This window comes from Rhinopithecus bieti, unplaced genomic scaffold, assembly GCF_001698545.2.
Source record: "Rhinopithecus bieti isolate Rb0 unplaced genomic scaffold, ASM169854v2 scaffold_47691, whole genome shotgun sequence".
NCBI classification, from domain to species: domain Eukaryota; kingdom Metazoa; phylum Chordata; class Mammalia; order Primates; family Cercopithecidae; genus Rhinopithecus; species Rhinopithecus bieti.
In genome coordinates, this window is record NW_016818870.1 from 155,815 (window position 1) to 175,154 (window position 19,340).

The 19,340-nt window shown below is 50.4% G+C and overlaps 1 protein-coding gene across 4 annotated transcripts in view; it reads left to right on the top strand.

Moving 5' to 3' along the window:
- The window catches only part of TLN1 (talin 1), a 36,414-nt gene that overhangs the window by 4,469 nt on the left and 12,605 nt on the right, over positions 1 to 19,340 (top strand). For 2 of the 4 annotated variants that reach the window (XM_017857723.1, XM_017857724.1), the window contains 33 exons: positions 2,289 to 2,448; positions 2,688 to 2,785; positions 3,050 to 3,179; positions 3,285 to 3,437; positions 3,675 to 3,817; positions 3,923 to 4,050; positions 5,076 to 5,136; positions 5,779 to 5,883; positions 6,199 to 6,354; positions 7,086 to 7,187; positions 7,483 to 7,559; positions 7,772 to 7,952; positions 8,138 to 8,251; positions 8,364 to 8,472; positions 8,709 to 8,917; positions 9,081 to 9,179; positions 9,584 to 9,634; positions 10,194 to 10,361; positions 10,540 to 10,834; positions 11,421 to 11,587; positions 12,796 to 12,924; positions 13,101 to 13,217; positions 13,292 to 13,405; positions 13,605 to 13,739; positions 13,894 to 14,022; positions 14,764 to 14,866; positions 15,019 to 15,227; positions 15,979 to 16,098; positions 16,312 to 16,509; positions 16,714 to 16,853; positions 17,337 to 17,430; positions 17,533 to 17,622; positions 17,736 to 17,858. In XM_017857723.1, coding sequence (XP_017713212.1) covers positions 2,319 to 2,448; positions 2,688 to 2,785; positions 3,050 to 3,179; positions 3,285 to 3,437; positions 3,675 to 3,817; positions 3,923 to 4,050; positions 5,076 to 5,136; positions 5,779 to 5,883; positions 6,199 to 6,354; positions 7,086 to 7,187; positions 7,483 to 7,559; positions 7,772 to 7,952; positions 8,138 to 8,251; positions 8,364 to 8,472; positions 8,709 to 8,917; positions 9,081 to 9,179; positions 9,584 to 9,634; positions 10,194 to 10,361; positions 10,540 to 10,834; positions 11,421 to 11,587; positions 12,796 to 12,924; positions 13,101 to 13,217; positions 13,292 to 13,405; positions 13,605 to 13,739; positions 13,894 to 14,022; positions 14,764 to 14,866; positions 15,019 to 15,227; positions 15,979 to 16,098; positions 16,312 to 16,509; positions 16,714 to 16,853; positions 17,337 to 17,430; positions 17,533 to 17,622; positions 17,736 to 17,858 — 4,377 coding nt within the window. In that variant the 5' untranslated portion in view covers positions 2,289 to 2,318. The remainder of the gene's footprint in view (positions 1 to 2,288; positions 2,449 to 2,687; positions 2,786 to 3,049; positions 3,180 to 3,284; positions 3,438 to 3,674; positions 3,818 to 3,922; positions 4,051 to 5,075; positions 5,137 to 5,778; positions 5,884 to 6,198; positions 6,355 to 7,085; positions 7,188 to 7,482; positions 7,560 to 7,771; positions 7,953 to 8,137; positions 8,252 to 8,363; positions 8,473 to 8,708; positions 8,918 to 9,080; positions 9,180 to 9,583; positions 9,635 to 10,193; positions 10,362 to 10,539; positions 10,835 to 11,420; positions 11,588 to 12,795; positions 12,925 to 13,100; positions 13,218 to 13,291; positions 13,406 to 13,604; positions 13,740 to 13,893; positions 14,023 to 14,763; positions 14,867 to 15,018; positions 15,228 to 15,978; positions 16,099 to 16,311; positions 16,510 to 16,713; positions 16,854 to 17,336; positions 17,431 to 17,532; positions 17,623 to 17,735; positions 17,859 to 19,340) is intronic. The other 2 variants (XM_017857726.1, XM_017857725.1) reach the window with 1 other exon arrangement.

Below are 19,340 nucleotides of genomic sequence, written 5' to 3' on the forward strand. Positions count from 1 at the left end.
GCTGTTCCATAAAACACGATGGAAAGGGGAGCAAAGTTCTCAGGCCAAAGCAGGAATGAGCTAGCTTCTACTCATACTTGTAGCAGCCTTGTTATTTGCCACCACCACCCCCAATTCACTGATCAGTTCTTCACATCCACTCACCCTCTTGTAGCTGTGTGAATATCCACTCTGGACCAGCTCGGGAGTAAGGGTAGGCATGACTCAGCTCCCTTATCGGGGTCTCACCAGAGGCTTCCGTGCTTGAGGAAGAGGGGGTGTGTAAGTGTCCGGAGGAAATGGGGAGAGACATGCAGTTTCAGCTTAGTGTGAAGGGTCCCTTCAGTCCTGCTTCTCGGCTCCACAGACTCCTCCAGCTTCTCGGATCCTCCAGCCCAGTCCTCATTCTTTCATGGTCAGCAACCCCATAGCCAGGTCTGTCCAGCTGGGACACCAAAGCGGATAGTAATAAGGTTGGGCAAAGTGCCCCAGGAGTGGGGAGGGGGGCAGAGAGCTGGAACTGGGGAGACTGGGAGGGTCCTCACTTATTTGGGAGTAAAGACAGAGAGCTGTGGTTCTGAGACTCTGGACTGCTTGTAAGGTCAGAAATGGTCTATCTGCCGCTCGGTACCAGACCCCTGATCTACACCTTTTTCACACCTGCATCCTGTCTCTTGTTTCTACTTAGATTTTCAGTTCTCCTCATCCCATCTCTGCTAACTTCTTTACCCTCTACCCCTTAACTTCCCTGGCTTTCAAATGCCTTCTGTATCCTAACACCCCCATCTCTGCTTTCCAGCCTTCCCCTCTCACCCTGCTTTTCCCCACTTGAGGCTTGTAGTTTGCCAGGAGGGGAATGGGCAGCTTGTATTTGCTCATTCTCTTAGTTAAGAGGCACCCAATCCCTGTACCAAGCTGGGGCACATCATCAGCTGCTGGGCAGACTTGTCCTCTTGCAGCCTGTGCGCCACCTGCTGCCTCCAGTGTCTCCTCTAGCCGCTGAGAGGGGGTGCCAGGAGGGTGGAACAAGGTGGGGTAGGACTAGTATTCTGAGCTGCACTGAAAATACTGTCAGGGGAAGTGGGTGAGACAGAGCAGAATTTGAGACAGACTTGCTGAAGAGGAGAAAGCATAGGAGGAGTTGCAGGACTGAGTATTGGTGACTTGGAACAAGCAAGGACTGAGTTACAGGAACTGGGTCCTTTCTCTGGCCTGCCTTGAAAATGTTTCCTGGCCACCCAGAGTCTGTTTCCCCTTCTCCAAAACACAAGAGTTGATCAGATAACTTCTGAGATAGACCCTTTTGAGTTAGAGAATCACATTTCTAGCTTGACTGCCTGGGAAGCCCAGTACAGGGCTAGGCTCCTTGAGAAGATCCTCAGCATCTCAGGTTAGAGAAAAGCTGGGGCAAGAGCGGACCTCTGGATGGCTTGAGCAACCAGTATTTGGTCTCCCTGACAGGGAGCCCTAGGGAATTATAACATCTTCATTTTGCAGAGAAGGCAGCTAAAGCCATGAGAAGGAAGGTCACGTGGTGAGAAGAGAGCTCTGAAAATCCCAGACAGGGAAGAGCCAGCAGGACACAGCAGGAGACAAAGAGAGAAAAATACTGAACCAGGCAAAAATGAAAACAAGGCAGGAGTAGGGCTAAGAAAGGTGATCAGGGACAAGGGGCAAGAGAGACACTTGGATGAAAGTAGGGAGGTACAAATTCCAGTGGTGGGGCAGGGCAGTGTCCTCAGGTAGCACTACATTTCAGACCTGCTGTTGTACCTTGCAGACCAGCTTCTCCTTTCCCTCAGATGTCTTAAATTGTCAGGGCTTGGCCAGGCGCAGTGGCTTACGCCTGTAATCTCAGCACTTTGGGAGGCCAAGGTGGGTGGATCACGAGGTCAGGAGATGGAGACCATCCTGGCTAACACGGTGAAACCCTGTCTCTACTAAAAATACAAAAAATTAGCGGGGCGTGGCAGCAGGCGCCTGTAGTCCCAGCTACTCGGGAGGCTGAGGCAGGAGAATGGCATGAACCCAGGAGGTGGAGCTTGCAGTGAGCCGAGATCGCGCCACTGTACTCTAGCCTGGGCAACGGAGCGAAACTCTGTCTCAAAAAAAAAAAAATGTCAGGATTCATTCTTTTGATGTAAATAATTTTTCATTCTTTAAAATTGTTAAATACAGTGAAAACAACCTTATTACTATCTACTTTGGTGAGTCCCTTTCAAAAACACTCTTCCCTGGGACTCCACCATCTGGGGGGCCTCTTCTCCCACCAGAAGAGTGTATTCTAATGCCCTGATGCCATGGGCCAGGTATAGCCAGGCTGGAGAAAAGCTGCCACCATGGTTGCACTTTCGCTGAAGATCAGCATTGGGAATGTGGTGAAGACAATGCAGTTTGAGCCGTCTACCATGGTGTACGACGCCTGCCGCATCATTCGTGAGCGGATCCCAGAGGCCCCGGCTGGTCCTCGTGAGTCTGACTCCCCAGGTGGCTGGAGTGGGAGTCTTCAGTCCCTTCTTGTTCCCAGGCTCTCGGCCTTAAGAGTTGACCCCTTTGTCCCCTAAGACTACTCACCCCTCAGGGCTATGTTCCATGGTTCCCTTCTTCTTTAGGCCCAAGTTCATGGGAGAAATAGGGGCAACATGGTACAAGCTGTTCAGCCACATTGGAGTCTTCATAAGCCTAAGGTGATCCATCCTCTCTTTTAGCCAGCGACTTTGGGCTCTTTCTGTCAGATGATGACCCCAAAAAGGGTATATGGCTGGAGGCTGGGAAAGCTTTGGACTACTACATGCTCCGAAATGGGGTAAGTATCCCTTCATCAAGGACCACCGCATCCCCTTCCATCAGCTTCTCCCTGTTCCACCACCTGTTTTCAGCACCCACATCTGTTGTCTCTTAGCCCTCCCCATGCTTTCTTCCTATTAACAGACAGTCATAATTCCCTGCTTTTGAATGAACCACCATAGTCTTCCTTTCAGTGCTCCACGCTCTCCCCTCAGGCTGTGTAAAGAGGAAATAATATCCGTAGCTCAGAGTAGGCCCCTGTCTCTTCTTCCTACCCTAACAGGACACTATGGAGTACAGGAAGAAACAGAGACCCCTGAAGATCCGTATGCTGGATGGAACTGTGAAGACGATCATGGTGGATGACTCTAAGACTGTCACTGACATGCTCATGACCATCTGTGCCCGCATTGGTAAGGGGCCCCAGTACAGTTGAAGGCCTGGGCCAGAAGGCCTCAGCTCTCTCAAAAGGCATTGATCTAGTACCTGGGAAGCTAACAAGCCATCTCCTTCCCCAGGCATCACCAACCATGATGAATATTCATTGGTTCGAGAGCTGATGGAAGAGAAAAAGGAGGAAGTGACAGGGACCTTAAGAAAAGACAAGACATTGCTGCGAGATGAAAAGAAGATGGAGAAACTAAAGCAGAAATTGCACACAGATGACGAGTGTAAGCAGAACTAGAAAAAAGAGGGCTTTTGAAATGGGAAGGGTGGGAAGGAGCTTTAGCATCTGCTTCTGCCAGGCACTGTTTTACACCCTGGGGATACGTCAGTAAGAAAACAAAGTCCTACATTCACAGAACTTACATTTAAGTAAGGAGAGGTAGGAAGTGGAGAAATAAACAGAGACCAGACAACACAGGGGCCATGGGGGTTTGGCACTGAGGGGACTGTCTGTATCCCAGTGAACTGGCTGGACCATGGCCGGACACTGAGGGAGCAGGGTGTAGAGGAGCATGAGACGCTGCTGCTGCGGAGGAAGTTCTTTTACTCAGACCAGAATGTGGATTCCCGGGACCCTGTACAGCTGAACCTCCTGTATGTGCAGGTATGCAGAGGACTTGGCTGGGGTGGGGCAGGAATAAGGAGGGGTCGGAAGCACAGTGTGCATTACCCACACACAACATTCGCCTCCTTGCCCTGTGCTCTCCAGGCACGAGATGACATCTTGAATGGCTCCCACCCTGTCTCCTTTGACAAGGCCTGTGAGTTTGCTGGCTTCCAATGCCAGATCCAGTTTGGGCCCCACAATGAGCAGAAGCACAAGGCTGGCTTCCTCGAGTGAGTGACCCACATCCTACACCCTGTTAGGGCCCAGCACTCCCTGCCATTGTGACCCCAGTGGGCCTGTCTCCATTCCAAGCCTGCTCCCCCTATTTCTTCTGCCAAGGTACCAGGGTTTGACTGACGTAGTTACCCTTTTAGTTGCCATCATCCACTGTCTCTTCTCTACCTCTGGAATATGAATGTAGTTCAGTATCTCTGCCCCTACCCCCATCTCTGAAGCAAGCATGTCACTTTTTTTTGAGATTGTCTGAAGAATTTTGCTGCAGTAGCCAGAGGGAAACAGGGTAAAATTTTCCCTATAGGGAGCATGGGTTAAAAGTCTCACAAGCCTCATCTGCTGGTGTTTCTTGGAATGCAGAGTTTGGCGTGGCTTTCTCAGCTTCCTAAGTGCATGGTCATCCTTCTGGAAAGCTCTTTCTCGTCTTGGTTCCCTAAAATGGTGCTCTAGACCCACTTTCCCTCAAGGACTGAGCCTCTAACTTAATTTTCCTCAGTCCCTTTCCCTACAGGGAGAGACACAGGTCACGTTAAGAATTCATACTGGCCAGGCGCAGTGGCTCATGCCTGTAATACCAGCACTTTGGGAGACCGAGGCGGGCAGATCACCTGAGGTCGGGAGTTCGAGACCAGCCTGACCAACATGGAGAAACCCCATCTCTACTAAAAATACAAAATTAGCTGGGCTTGGTGGTGCATGACTGTAATCCCAGCTACTCAGGAGGCTGAGGCAGAAGAATCACTTGAACCTGGGAAGCAGAGGTTTTGGTGAGATGAGATCATGCCATTGCTCTCCAGCCTGGGCAACAAGAGCAAAACTCCATCTCAAAAAAAAAAAAAGAGTTTACACTAAGTCACCTCTATTTCAGAAGATAATCTAGACTCTATTCCCTCAGAGTCTGTTTTCTCCCCAAAGATAACACTGTCCTAGGTATTTCCTCATACCCCCAGGCCCACAGTTCATGGCCCACATGTCCCCTGATGCTGTCTACCACATGCTGACCCTCCCTTTTCTGGTGTAGCCTGAAGGACTTCCTGCCCAAGGAGTATGTGAAGCAGAAGGGAGAGCGTAAGATCTTCCAGGTGAATGTGGGTAGGGGAAAGTATTTGGGATGACCGCGGAGCTTTGCTGCTTAATCTTACTGACTAAATGGCCCCCCGCCTCCTCCCTGTCTCCCCTAACTCAGCTTTCACCCACCAGACTGTTATCCCACCTCACCTCTGCCAAGAAAGAAGATAACCTGGGCTTTTAGTCTCAGCTCCATCCCTGCTTTTGCTGTGTAATTCAGTTCAATATTCTTGTATTATTTTATTTCCTTCTAATTTGGGATAACAGTATTTGCCCTGTGTAGGACTGATAGGAGGATCAAATGAGGTAGCATAATCTGAAATTACTATGGAAGAGTACAGTCTTTGTCCACAAATAAGGTGTTACCCCCTACTCTGAATACTCAGCCCAAAAGGCCTTCTCTTTGCCCTTCTACTTCCAAACTCTCTGTTCATATCTCCAGAATGTCTACAAGTTCCTTGACTGTATCCCTCGACTCATTGCTTCTGCATAGCCCTTATCAGTCTCCATCCCGTTACTCTCTCATTCTCATATCTTGCACTCCTCAACCTTTCCAGTCTCCCCATAATTCTCTCTTGTTATAGTTAGCATCCAACCTTAATTCCTTAGCTGTGATATTAAACTATTTGCTAAATTCTTCCCCATTTTATGCTCAGGCACACAAGAATTGTGGGCAGATGAGTGAGATTGAGGCCAAGGTCCGCTACGTGAAGCTAGCCCGTTCTCTCAAGACTTACGGTGTCTCCTTCTTCCTGGTGAAGGTAGGTTATAGACCCTTTTCACTGCCCTCCTTGTTTCCCACTCTTGCCCTTTTCTGTCTCTGAAAGTCTCTGACCTTGCCCTCAGTCACATTTCCCACCATTCCCTAAGATTCCCATTCTCTTCCTTGCTCTGACCTCGTGAAAACCTGCCTGTCATCAGCCCTCCACCACCATTTCCCTCCCTACCCTGCATTTTCCCTTGTCCATTAGTCCTCCGGGCCACCTCAGCATCCCCTATGGCTGCAAGCTGATCTGATCGTTCACCTCTCATTTGACCTCTGACCTGTAACACCAGCACCAACCTCTGCCTCATAGGAAAAAATGAAAGGGAAGAACAAGCTAGTGCCCAGGCTTCTGGGCATCACCAAGGAGTGTGTGATGCGAGTGGATGAGAAGACCAAGGAAGTGATCCAGGAGTGGAACCTCACCAACATCAAACGCTGGGCTGCCTCTCCCAAAAGCTTCACCCTGGTGAGTCTGGGGACTCCAACAAGAAAGTGCTTTGGGAGTTTCAGAAAAGGGGCAGCTGCAGAGGTCTTTTCCCTCTCTTGGGGTAAGTATACTGAGTATTACTCCAGAAAAAAAGGAGGTTAGAGTAGATGGAGAATCTTCCTCTGGGAGAGTGTGAGGCTTAAATGAAATGGGTGATGGACTTATTCTTTAAAATCAGCAGAACAAAAATCTCATCAGCAAACAGATCACTGGAATTCTTGGGGGGTTGGTGAAAGGAAAAATGTGATAACCTCCCTGTTTCAGCAGCAGCTATGTACAGTGAATTTTTGACTTTATATTATAGGGTTATGAATTGAAAACTGGTATCAACTTGATAAAGTACCCCAATGACAGAAATAGAAATTATAGGAAATGCTGTTTTTTCCCTTTTAGATACTACAGCCAACCTTAAAGTGTGGCCATTTAATGCCAAATATTATATCCTCCCAATTTTATCATCAGAGTAAAAATAAGAGACTTCCTAAATATGTATTTGAAACCGTGTAGTGTAGAGGCCACTCCTCAGAAGTAAAAAATTTCCCTCCAAGGAGGAAAATAAAGAAGAGGTTCAAGAAAGGTGGGCATCTTCCAAGAGGGCTGTTGCCATGGGAAGGCATCTTATTAGCTCAACCTTGGGCCTCCCATCCTAGCCATTTCCATCCTGGATAGATTAGAGCTTTCCCACTGAGTCCCCCACCTTGTCACCCTAGGATTTTGGAGATTACCAAGATGGCTACTACTCAGTACAGACAACTGAAGGGGAGCAGATTGCACAGCTCATTGCCGGCTACATCGATATCATCCTGAAGAAGGTGAGCACTGCCTGCCCCAGCCTTCTCCTTATCTCCCCTTGCCCTCTCCACAAGCCAGTCCTTTAGAAATGGGCACTCAGAATGCTTGAACCTGGGAGGCGAAGGTTGCAATAAGCCAAGATCATGCCTCTGCCCTTCAGCCTGGGTGACAGAGCCTTTTTTTGTCAAAAAAACAAAAAATGAAATGGGCACTTAGCTTCTGGAAAATGGCTGGTTGTGGAAACAAGAGGCTGCCTTTTCTCCACTTCCCTCTTCTTTAAGTATCCCAACTCTTGTTCCTTTTTTCTTCCTACAGAAAAAAAGCAAGGATCACTTTGGACTGGAAGGAGATGAGGAGTCTACTATGCTGGAGGACTCAGTGTCCCCCAAAAAGTACGAAGGGAGTTAGGCTGATCCCATTTCCCGGGGTAGAGAAGGCAAGGCCTGACTCTAAGGACTCTTGGGAGGTGGGGAGTCCTTAGAATGGTTATTTAAATAGTTGCAGGCTGTAGTGAAACCTCACACACCTGCAAAGGTAGTGTAACCGGGTGGGAGGGGTAGAGATGAGGAGTCCTCTGTGAGCTCAATAGTTCACCCCTGTACAGGTCAACAGTCCTGCAGCAGCAGTACAACCGGGTGGGGAAAGTGGAGCATGGCTCTGTGGCCCTGCCTGCCATCATGCGCTCTGGAGCCTCTGGTCCTGAGAATTTCCAGGTGGGCAGCATGCCCCCTGCCCAGCAGCAGATTACCAGCGGCCAGATGCACCGAGGACACATGCCTCCTCTGGTAAGTGTCCTATGTCCACCATGGTACCAGGGCCCTTCTCTCACCCTCAGCTGGACTGAGCCAGGAGTTAGGCAGTCTTTTCCCAGGTCCCTATTTGTATTCTCTCCCTAGTCCATGGTTCTCTTTTACCTTCTGTTTTCTCCAAACATCCATTCTAGTCCCTGTTTCTCCCCATTTGTCTTTAGACTTCGGCCCAGCAAGCACTCACTGGAACCATTAACTCCAGCATGCAGGCCGTGCAGGCTGCCCAGGCCACCCTGGATGACTTTGACACTCTGCCACCTCTTGGCCAGGATGCTGTAAGTATGGGATGGAGGAGAAGCCCGTGGTACTGAAGCTGAGACTCCAAAGGATAGGGATGAGGTGAACCAAACCAGGGCAGATCCTGAGGTCTTTTCCTCTCTCTTTGAGGCCTCTAAGGCCTGGCGTAAGAACAAGATGGATGAATCAAAGCATGAGATCCACTCTCAGGTAGATGCCATCACAGCTGGTACTGCGTCTGTCGTGAACCTGACAGCAGGTAGGCCGGATGCTAGCTTCCGGGTGTGTGATGGGGAGAGAGGATGCGAGTGTGCACAGGCATGCATGTGACTGGCTTCGTGTATGACGGTGCCTTGACTCATTGTGGAAGGGACTGTGTGTGTGCGTCTCTCCGTGGACGTGTGTGTGACTAACTGGGTGTGACTTTGCTCCTTCCCCAGCCCTTCGTCTGGCCTGCCCTGTCTCTCATGTTCCTCTTTCTCCTTTTCCCCTTAGGGGACCCTGCTGAGACAGACTATACCGCAGTGGGCTGTGCAGTCACCACAATCTCCTCCAACCTGACGGAGATGTCCCGTGGGGTGAAGCTGCTGGCTGCCTTGCTAGAGGACGAAGGCGGCAGTGGCCGGCCCCTGTTGCAGGCAGCAAAGGGCCTTGCGGGGGCAGTGTCAGAACTGCTGCGCAGTGCCCAACCAGCCAGTGCTGAGGTTAGGGGCCACAGGGTTGGGCTAGGGTGGAGACAGGGTTCAAGCCCAAGGAGAAGGGACAATCCAAGCCACAGGATGGAAACCTGGGTCCCGTGGGCCTGTGAGATGCACAGGCATGTGGGCAGGGATTGGGCAGCTTCTGACTGGTGTTCACTCTCCACAGCCCCGTCAGAACCTGCTGCAAGCAGCTGGGAACGTGGGCCAGGCCAGTGGGGAGCTGTTGCAACAAATTGGGGAAAGTGATACTGACCCCCACTTCCAGGTTGGTGACTTACCCAACCCCCCAGAACCCCAGAATCTAGGAAGTAACTTCTGCTCCTGAATCCAGTTCCTAGTCCTGGCTTCTATGAATTGACCCCTAAAAACCAATATGATCCTCTATTTCCAGGGGATGATACTGGTAGCTTCTGATCTCTCTTTTAGGGGTTAGAATTCAGAACCCCTGAATCCAAACTTAACCTGCTGGTTTACTATTGGCCCTCATTTATTCTTTAACCCCTTGTCATCTTTTCCCTCTCTTCCCCATACATAGCCCTTGCCCCAACTTGAGGACCCCCACAATGCTATAGACCATGCCACCCTAAGGATAGTGTTCCTCTAGCTCTCCCCCTTCCCACTCCATGCCAATATCCTCAGCTGACTTTTCACCCTGGATTTCCCGTGCAGATATGTGCATCCGGAGGGGCTGGGGTTCGATCTCCCCCCGATTCCCCTACGGTAACAGCCTCTGGCCTGGGCCTTCCCAGCTTTGTCCTCTCTGAGCCGCATACACTCGTTTCTGTACTTCTCCCTCAGCCTCCTAGGGGACCAGAACTTGGTGGGAGATGAAGAGGCCTGGCGAAGGCAGGCTTTGGGAAATGGGATCAGGTAGGGTAGTACAGGGACTTGCTCCCAAGATTCCAGGATGACCACTTCCAATCCAAGATCAAGAAGTGGAGTAAAGAAGCTGGGGGTGAAGGGATCCCAGGAGATACCTCCTCTCCTCACCCCATTGTAACGGCACCACCCCGTTCTTTCCCCGTCATCATCGAGTGTATCCGCCTCGTGTGTCTCCATTTGGTGTAGGCTGTATTTCTCTCGGTGTGGGTTTGTTCTTCAGTGGAGGTTCTGTCCTGCTGGGTGCTCAGGGCAGTGGCTCGGGGTAGGTTCTGGTTGCTTCTGCGTGTGCTCTCCTTTGATTGGATTAATGGGAATAATGAAGCAGCTTATGCCTCTGAGAAGTGTCTGTGAATCCCAAGCCTGATCTTAGGTCATGCTAACTGCTATTTTCTTACAGGATGTGCTAATGCAGCTCGCCAAAGCTGTGGCAAGTGCTGCAGCTGCCCTGGTCCTCAAGGCCAAGAGTGTGGCCCAGAGGACAGAGGACTCGGGACTTCAGACCCAAGTTATTGCTGCAGCAACACAGTGTGCCCTGTCCACTTCCCAACTGGTGGCCTGTACTAAGGTGAGCCCCAAAGGTTGCTCTAGTCTGTGCTGAGGGATGATACTACCACACACACATGAGCCTTTCATTTTATTTCTTTGGCTCTGGAGGTCTCCTCACCCATCTCAGTTACTGCTATGAGCAGCACACTCTACCTCCTTTCCCTTGCCTACATCTCTGACATTCACTTTACCTACAGGTGGTGGCACCTACAATCAGCTCACCTGTCTGCCAAGAACAACTGGTGGAGGCTGGACGACTGGTAGCCAAAGCCGTGGAGGGCTGTGTGTCTGCCTCCCAGGCAGCTACAGAGGATGGGCAACTGTTGCGAGGGGTAGGAGCAGCAGCCACAGCTGTCACCCAAGCCCTGAATGAGCTGCTGCAGCATGTGAAGGCCCATGCCACAGGGGCTGGGCCTGCTGGCCGTTATGACCAGGCCACTGACACCATCCTTACTGTCACTGAGAACATCTTTAGCTCCATGGGTGATGCTGGTAAGACACCCACCCCCAGGAAAACAAAAAACCCCGCTAGGGTTCCCTAAGCCTACTGGACATCATCCCCTTGCGGACCCAACCACTTCACCCCAAGAAACTCGGCACAGTGTGGGCTTGCCAGCCACACAACCATAGGCTCATCATTAAAGCTCTCTGAACCCTTTGCTTCCTCTTCTGTAAAAGGAATATTAAGTCCTCTACCTTCCCTGGAGCATTTAAAGAATATACCAAAGTATGCACAAAAATATATAGAAAGTGGCATGAAAGTGGTATAGCCTTCCCTACTGTACCCCTGACCCCAAAAGTTTTCAGAGAGTGTCTCATCTGCTCAAGGCTACTGGCTGAAAATACCCATTGGAGACTGTCCTCCCATAAGAACCCACTGGAGAATCTGTTTTTCTCAAGATCCTAAACCCAGAAAAAAAAAAACCCCAAAGAAATCATGCAAGAGCTTTTGCCAGTCTCTTTTCTGTCCCTAAAGCCCCCATCTACCTTGTCTACACCACTTTTCCCCACCTTTGTCCCCACCCCTGACACCTCAGTATCTCTGGCTTCCTTGCCTGACTATGCCCTGTGCTCTCAGGGGAGATGGTGCGACAGGCCCGCATCCTGGCCCAAGCCACATCTGACTTGGTCAATGCCATCAAGGCTGATGCTGAGGGGGAAAGTGATCTGGAGAACTCCCGCAAGCTCTTAAGTGCTGCCAAGATCCTAGCTGATGCCACAGCCAAGATGGTAGAGGCTGCCAAGGTACAAAGTCTGTGCACACCCCCAGACTGGGCCCTGGAGGGAAGTAGAGAGGTCCAGATGGTCACCCTCATCTGATAGGGGAGACCCAGGAAAAGCAGAAAATACAAGAGGACAAGTATAGGAGCACTCAGGAAGTGAATGAGCCCTAAGGCTGCAGGTGAGCCATGGCCCAGGTTTTTTTTTTTTTTTTTTAGAAAAAAGAGGTAGTCTCACTATGTTGCCCAGGCTTGTCTCAAACTCTTGGACTCAAGTGATCCTCCCACCTTGGACTCCCAAAGTGTTGGGATTACAGGCGCACCTGGCCTAAAATTATTTTTTAATTGACATAATTTTACATATTCATGAGGTACAAAGTGACATTTAAATACATATATAGTAATCAGATCAGAGTAATTAACATAGCCATCATTTATCCAAATATTTATCATTTGTGTTGGGAACATTCAGTATTCTCCAACTATTTGAAACTATATAATATATTATTCTTAACTTTAGTCATCCTACAGTGGTGTAGAACGCTAGAACTTACTCCTATCTAGGTATAATTTTGTGTCCTTTAATGAATCTCTCCCATTCCTCTGTAGTAGGCAACCAGATCCTTTTTCTTTAAGTCCAAGGTCTTCTATTCCTATTTTTACCTTCTTTGCTGCTACCCTGCCTGGGATTCCTCTCCTTCCTGGTCTCCCCTGTGAATACACATAGGCATTCAGTCTCTGGGGCCTCTGCTGCCACCCTTACAGAGAAGGACAAGGCAGTAGGACACTGAGACACCAGGATGCAGAGAACCATCAGAAAGAAGTGCAGATGATTCCTAGGCCCCCTGGGCTCTGGGGCTTTTCAGTTGGCAGGAGTAAGCAGGTCCCCTGCTTTAGTCTTCCTGAGATGCCTGCTCTAAACTGAGTCCTCCTTTGCCCAGGGAGCCCTACTCACCTCACTCATGTGTGGTATTCCCCCAAGGAGGGGAAGGCAAAACAATTTCACCTTAAGAAAGGATTTCAGCATCCAGTGGGAATCCTAGTCCCCTGAGATTTCCCATTGACCTTCATGAGGCAGCTCCTCTCAAAGGTGTTTGTTTTTTGGTGGGGCCAATTAGAGATAACTTCAGGAAAATACGTGAAATTTAAACCAAGTCTAGAGAAGTGAGAGAGGAGCTTCTTTAGGATCCACAGGAGAGCTGGGTGATGACTGTCTTTCCACCTCTCCCGCAGGGAGCAGCCGCCTACCCTGACAGTGAGGAGCAGCAGCAGCGGCTGCGGGAGGCAGCTGAGGGGCTGCGCATGGCCACCAATGCAGCCGCGCAGAATGCCATCAAGAAAAAGCTGGTGCAGCGCCTGGAGGTGAGGCTGGGAGTTTCACCATGAGCAAGAGAGAGTGTGGGTGCTGTGGGAGGAATTAACTGGAAGGGAGGTTCAGAGAGTAAGTTCATACGTCCTTGGGGCATAGCCTGGGCAAGGTAGGCCAGGGACTGGGCATGGGAATCCATGGGTTTGGTCTGACTACTCTGTCTTCACAGCATGCAGCCAAGCAGGCTGCAGCCTCAGCCACACAGACCATCGCTGCAGCTCAGCACGCAGCCTCTACCCCCAAGGCCTCTGCCGGCCCCCAGCCCCTGCTGGCGCAGAGCTGCAAGGTAAGACTCTAGGAAGCATGTGGGAGTAGGAAGAGGGAGACTTGTGCGTCTCTTATGACATTTTTCACCTACAGGCAGTGGCAGAGCAGATTCCGCTGCTGGTGCAGGGTGTCCGAGGAAGCCAAGCCCAGCCTGATAGCCCCAGCACTCAGCTTGCCCTCATTGCTGCCAGCCAGAGCTTCCTGCAGGCAAGGCACCCTCTCTACACTTCTCTACCTGACCTTCCCACCTTTCTAAGCCTCCATCTCCCATAGTTTGAATCTCTGCAAACAGCCTCTTTTGCAATACCAAGCCCCAGTGTTCCCTACGTCTTGATCATCATCAGTCCTTGTACCCAAGCCCAGAGGGAGGATGGCACACTTCATCCACCTGCTTATTCCCCAACAGCCAGGTGGGAAGATGGTGGCAGCTGCAAAGGCCTCAGTGCCAACGATTCAGGACCAGGCTTCAGCCATGCAGCTGAGTCAGTGTGCCAAGAACCTGGGCACCGCGCTGGCTGAACTCCGGACAGCTGCCCAGAAGGTATGGAAGCTGGTTGTGGCTTTGGAAGATGAGGTTGGAGTCCTGTAATGAGAGGAAATCTGTGCAGAATAACCCGATAGGTGGATAATTGTGTGATCAGAGGCATTGGTGAGACACAGCAGGACCTCCTACACCCAAAACCCCTTTCTTATAGGCTCAGGAAGCATGTGGACCTTTGGAGATGGATTCTGCCCTGAGTTTGGTACAGAATCTAGAGAAAGATCTACAGGAAGTGAAGGCAGCGGCTCGAGATGGCAAGCTTAAACCCTTACCTGGGGAGACAGTAAGTATGTTTAAGACCTCATTCTTACTCAAATCCTAAAGTCTTCCTTCCCTTCCGTGCCCCAGATCTACTCAAAACATTTCCTCCCTCCCTCCCTTCCTTCCTTTCTTCCTTCTTTCCTTTTTTATATCCTCTTTCTCTCGTTTCTTTTTCTTTTATTTCTCTCTCCTTCCTTCCTTCTCTTTCTTTCTTTCTCTCATTCTTTCTCTTTCTCTTGTTTCTCCTTCCTTCCTTGTTTCTTCCTTCCTTTCTTTCTTCCTTCCTCTTTTCTTCATTTCCTTTCCTTTCCCTTCTTTCCTTTCCTTTCCTCTTTCCTTTTCTCTTTGCTTTTTCTTTCTTTTATTTCTTTTTTTTTCTTGATGGAGTCTCGCTCTGTCGCCTAAACTGTACTGCAGTTGTGCAGTCTCAGCTCACTGCAACCTCCACCTCCTGGGTTCAAGCCATTCTCCTGCCTTAGCCTCTTGAGTAGCTGGGATTACAGGCATGCGCCACCATGCCTGGCTAATTTTTGTATTTTTAGTAGAGATGGGGTTTCGCCATGTTGCCCAGGCTGGTCTTGAACTCCTGACCTCAGCTGATCCACCTGCCTTGGCCTCCCAAAGTGCTAGGATTATAGGTGTGAGCCATCGCACCCAGCCCAAAACCTTTATTTAAATTGCCACCTGTCCCCAAGTACCTTCTCAGGTTCCTTCTTCTCACCTCCTCCTTTCTCAAGTCCAGTTCTTCCCCGTTCATCCTTAGATGGAGAAGTGTGCCCAGGACCTGGGCAACAGCACCAAAGCTGTGAGCTCTGCCATCGCCCAGCTACTGGGAGAGGTTGCCCAGGGCAATGAGAATTATGCAGGTATGTGGGCAGAGGGCCAGGCATGGGGCATATTGTGAGGGAGGTAGGAAAATGGGAGCTGGATGAGGGATGGGACTGACAGAGGAAACCACTGGAATCAGGGCCTGGCAATGAAGGCACCTTCCCTTCCCTCTTTCTCCTCATCTCCCCAGGTATTGCAGCTCGGGATGTGGCAGGTGGGCTGCGGTCACTGGCCCAGGCCGCTAGGGGAGTTGCTGCACTGACGTCAGATCCTGCAGTGCAGGCCATTGTACTTGACACGGCCAGTGATGTGCTAGACAAAGCTAGCAGCCTTATTGAGGAGGCGAAAAAGGCAGCTGGCCATCCAGGGGACCCTGAGAGCCAGCAGCGGCTTGCCCAGGTCAGGTATTGGGAAGGGGCCACTCCCTCCCTCTCCCTCTCCCCCAGATTCCTTCATAAGGCCCACCCTGATTGACACCAAAGCTTCTAAGCCTCGTCCACACTGACAGAGTGATGTCTTCTCGTGTCTGCTCTTGAGAGCCCCTCTGTGGATTCCATCCTTATGTTCTCTTGGTCGTTATGTTATGTTATGTTATGTTATGTTATGTTATGTTATGTTATGTTATGTTATGTTATTTTTTTGAGATGGAGTTTCGCTGTTGCCCAGGCTGGAGTGCAATGGCGCAATCTTGGCTCACTTCAATCCACCTCCTGGGTTCAAGTGATTCTCTTGCCTCAGCCTCCCTAGTAGCTGGGACTGCAGGCACGTACCACCACACCCAGCTAATTTTTGTATTTTTTTTAGTAGAGAAAGGGCTTCACCATGTTGGTCAGGATGGTCTCAATCTCTTGACCTCGTGACCCACCTGCCTCGACCTCACATAGTGCCGAAATTACAGGCTTCAGCCACCGTACCCAGCCCTCTTGGTCTTGTAGAAGTGTCTCAGTTGGATTCAGTCATGGGCCGAGCTAAACACAAGTCTGGGGAAGTTTAATTACTGTCACTTGAAACCCTAACCTCAGCCTGTTCACCTACAATGCTTTTTTCACTTTCAGAGGCAGCAGAGCTAGTCATCTCCCAGGTCGCATGAATGGAGGCGATCACTCAAATTCTTTTCACTTGGGCAACCCTGTCTCCTTTCTCACCCCAGGTGGCTAAAGCAGTGACCCAGGCTCTGAACCGCTGTGTCAGCTGCCTACCTGGCCAGCGCGATGTGGATAATGCCCTGAGGGCAGTTGGAGATGCCAGCAAGCGACTCCTGAGTGACTCGGTAGGAGGACGGTGGGGGGGTGGGGGAACATAGGAGTCAAAGAATGCCAGGCCTCTCCTTCCTCCCTCTTGGTTGTCCTTTGACCCTGACTTCCCAGATCTGTCCCCTTTCATTACTCCCAGTCTATGTGCCCACCTTTTCAGCCCTCCTTTATGAAACTTCTCCCTGCATCATTCCCCATTCTTCTGTCTGACTTCCCCTCTCACCCTGCAGCTTCCTCCTAGCACTGGGACATTTCAAGAAGCTCAGAGCCGATTGAATGAAGCTGCTGCTGGGCTGAATCAGGCAGCCACAGAACTGGTGCAGGCCTCTCGGGGAACCCCTCAGGACCTGGCTCGAGCCTCAGGCCGATTTGGACAGGACTTCAGCACCTTCCTGGAAGCTGGTGTAGAGATGGCAGGCCAGGCTCCGGTATGAAGAGGCAGAGGGTCTTAGTGGTTGAATGGTTCCCACTAAGGGTTAGATAGGAGGCAGTTGGGTGACCAGTCCTGACTTGCTCCTGGCTCCCTTCCCTCCCCAGTCTCTAGCACTACTTGAGTGTCTGGGAAAGAAGATCCCTTTTAGAGACAGATAAGAAAGGACAGGACAATGCATTGACCTTGTCAACTTCAACAGAGCCAGGAGGACCGAGCCCAAGTTGTGTCCAACTTGAAGGGCATCTCCATGTCTTCAAGCAAACTTCTTCTGGCTGCCAAGGCCCTGTCCACGGACCCTGCTGCCCCTAACCTCAAGAGTCAGCTGGCTGCAGCTGCCAGGTAAATAGTTGCTGACATGCCCAGCCCTGGACTGTGTGAGAGAGACTGGGGAGCAGGCAGTTCATGAGAGCTTCCTGGCTTAAGAGTGGCTATAGGCAGGCCAGGCGCGGTGGCTCAAGCCTATAATCCCAGCACTTTGGGAGGCTGAGACAGGCGGATCACGAGGTCAGGAGATCGAGACCATCCTGGCTAACACGGTGAAACTCCGTCTCAACTAAAAAAAAATCACAAAAAACTAGCCGGGCGAGGTGGCGGGCGCCTGTAGTCCCAGCTACTCAGGAGGCTGAGGCAGGAGAATGGCGTGAACCCGGGAGGCGGAGCTTGCAGTGAGCTGAGATCCGGCCACTGCACTCCAGCCTGGGCGACAGAGCGAGACTCCATCTCAAAAAAAAAAAAAAGAGTGGCTATAGGCAAAAGATAAATATATAGGACCCAGAAATGATGACCTATTCACCTATTCACTCAACTTTCTGTCCCTCCCAGGGCAGTAACTGACAGTATCAATCAGCTCATCACTATGTGCACCCAGCAGGCACCCGGCCAGAAGGAGTGTGATAATGCCCTGCGGGAGTTGGAGGTAGGCCCATGGCAGGCTGATGGCATTGAGGTTGAGGGAAGTGTTCTGGTTTTGGGTCTGAGGGAGGTGTCTTGGATCTCACTTTGCCCTCCCCCTACACAGACAGTCCGGGAACTCCTGGAGAACCCAGTCCAGCCCATCAATGACATGTCCTACTTTGGTTGCCTGGACAGTGTAATGGAGAACTCAAAGGTCAGCACAGCCAGGAACTCGGAGGAGAGAGGGCAGTAGGATGGAGCTAACCAGATGCTGCCCTGGGGTTCTGAGAACACGCTCTGACTCCCCTGATGTCCTCTGTTCCTCAGGTGCTGGGCGAGGCTATGACTGGCATCTCCCAAAATGCCAAGAATGGAAATCTGCCAGAGTTTGGAGAGGCCATTTCCACAGCCTCAAAGGCACTTTGTGGCTTCACCGAGGCAGCTGCACAGGTTATTTTCCTGAGATGGGTTCCTTGAATGGCCCCTACTTTCTTTACCCCTTCTCCTCTCAGCCTGACATACCTGTAGATAAATCAAGAAGTTAATGTTTGCAAAGCCAGCTCTGTGGTATCTGGGTTGTCCTCCTGAGGTGGAGACACTTGTCAGCAATTACTGAACATCAACAGTTCTGATTGCTGTAATTCCTGAACCCTGGTACTTTGGTTAGGATTACACTGCCCAGCCATGAGGCCTTTTCCAGCTGGCTTTCTCAAAATATACTAATTAGCTTATACAAACCATTTTTTCGTGTAATTACTACTTTTTTTTTTTTTTTGAGACGGAGTCTCACTCTGTTGCCAGGCTGGAGTGCAGTGGCATGATCTTTGCCCACTGCAAGCTCCGCCTCCCGAGTTCACGCCATTCTCCTGCCCCAGCCTCCTGAGTAGCTGGGACTAGAGGCACTTGCCACCACGCCTGGCTGATTTTTTTTTTTTTTTTTTTTTTTAGTAGAGACAGGGTTTCACCATGTCAACCAGGATGGTTTTGATCTCCTGACCTCATGATCCGCCTGCCTCGGCCTCCCAAAGTGCTGGGATTACAGGCGTGAGCCACCACACCTGGCCTGTAATTCTGTAATTACTACTTTCTTTCTTTTTGTTTTTGAGACAGAGTCTGGCTCTGTCACCCAGGCTGGAGTGCAGTGGCCAGATCTCGGCTCACTGCAAGCTCCGCCTCCCAGGTTCATGCCATTCTCCTGCCTCAGCCTCCCAAGTAGCTGGGACTACAGGCACCCGCCACCACGCCTGGCTAATTTTTTGCCTTTTTCCACGTTATCAAGTATAAAACTACCTACTAACTCTAAAGTATTTTGCTTTAGTATATGAATCCTTAAACTGGCGTGAGAGTTCGCCTCAGACTGTTTTCCCTGAAAGCCTACCATCCTAGCTCTCCATCTCCACCACCTCCCTGTGCCCTGTCAGAATGGGCGCCTTGCTCTAAGTGGCTTGAGTTGGTTTTTTTTTTTGGTTTTTTGTTTGTTTGTTTTTGTTTGTTTGCTTTTTGAGATGGAGTCTCACTCTGTCGCCAGGCTGGAGTGCAGAGGCACAATCTCAGCTCACTACAACCTCCGCCTCCCGGGTTCAAGAGATTCTCCTACCTCAGCCTCCCAAGTAGTTGGGACTACAGGTGTGCGCCACCACACCCGCCTAATTTTTGTATTTTAGTAAGAGGGGGTTTCACTAAACCTCTTTGTTGTTTGTTTGTTTTTTCCCCCCAACTTCTGAAAATGCATAGAGGAAAAAGCAAAGCTAATGTGTATTGATTGAAGTATGAATCAAACATTAGGATGTTGTTTCCATCATAAAAATGGCTTTTTAATCCCTCCCTTCCCTTTCCAAAACTACCTGATGCATGGAGGTGCTGTAAATGTGAATTAGGCCGGGCGCGGTGGCTCAAGCCTATAATCCCAGCACTTTGGGAGGCCGAGACGGG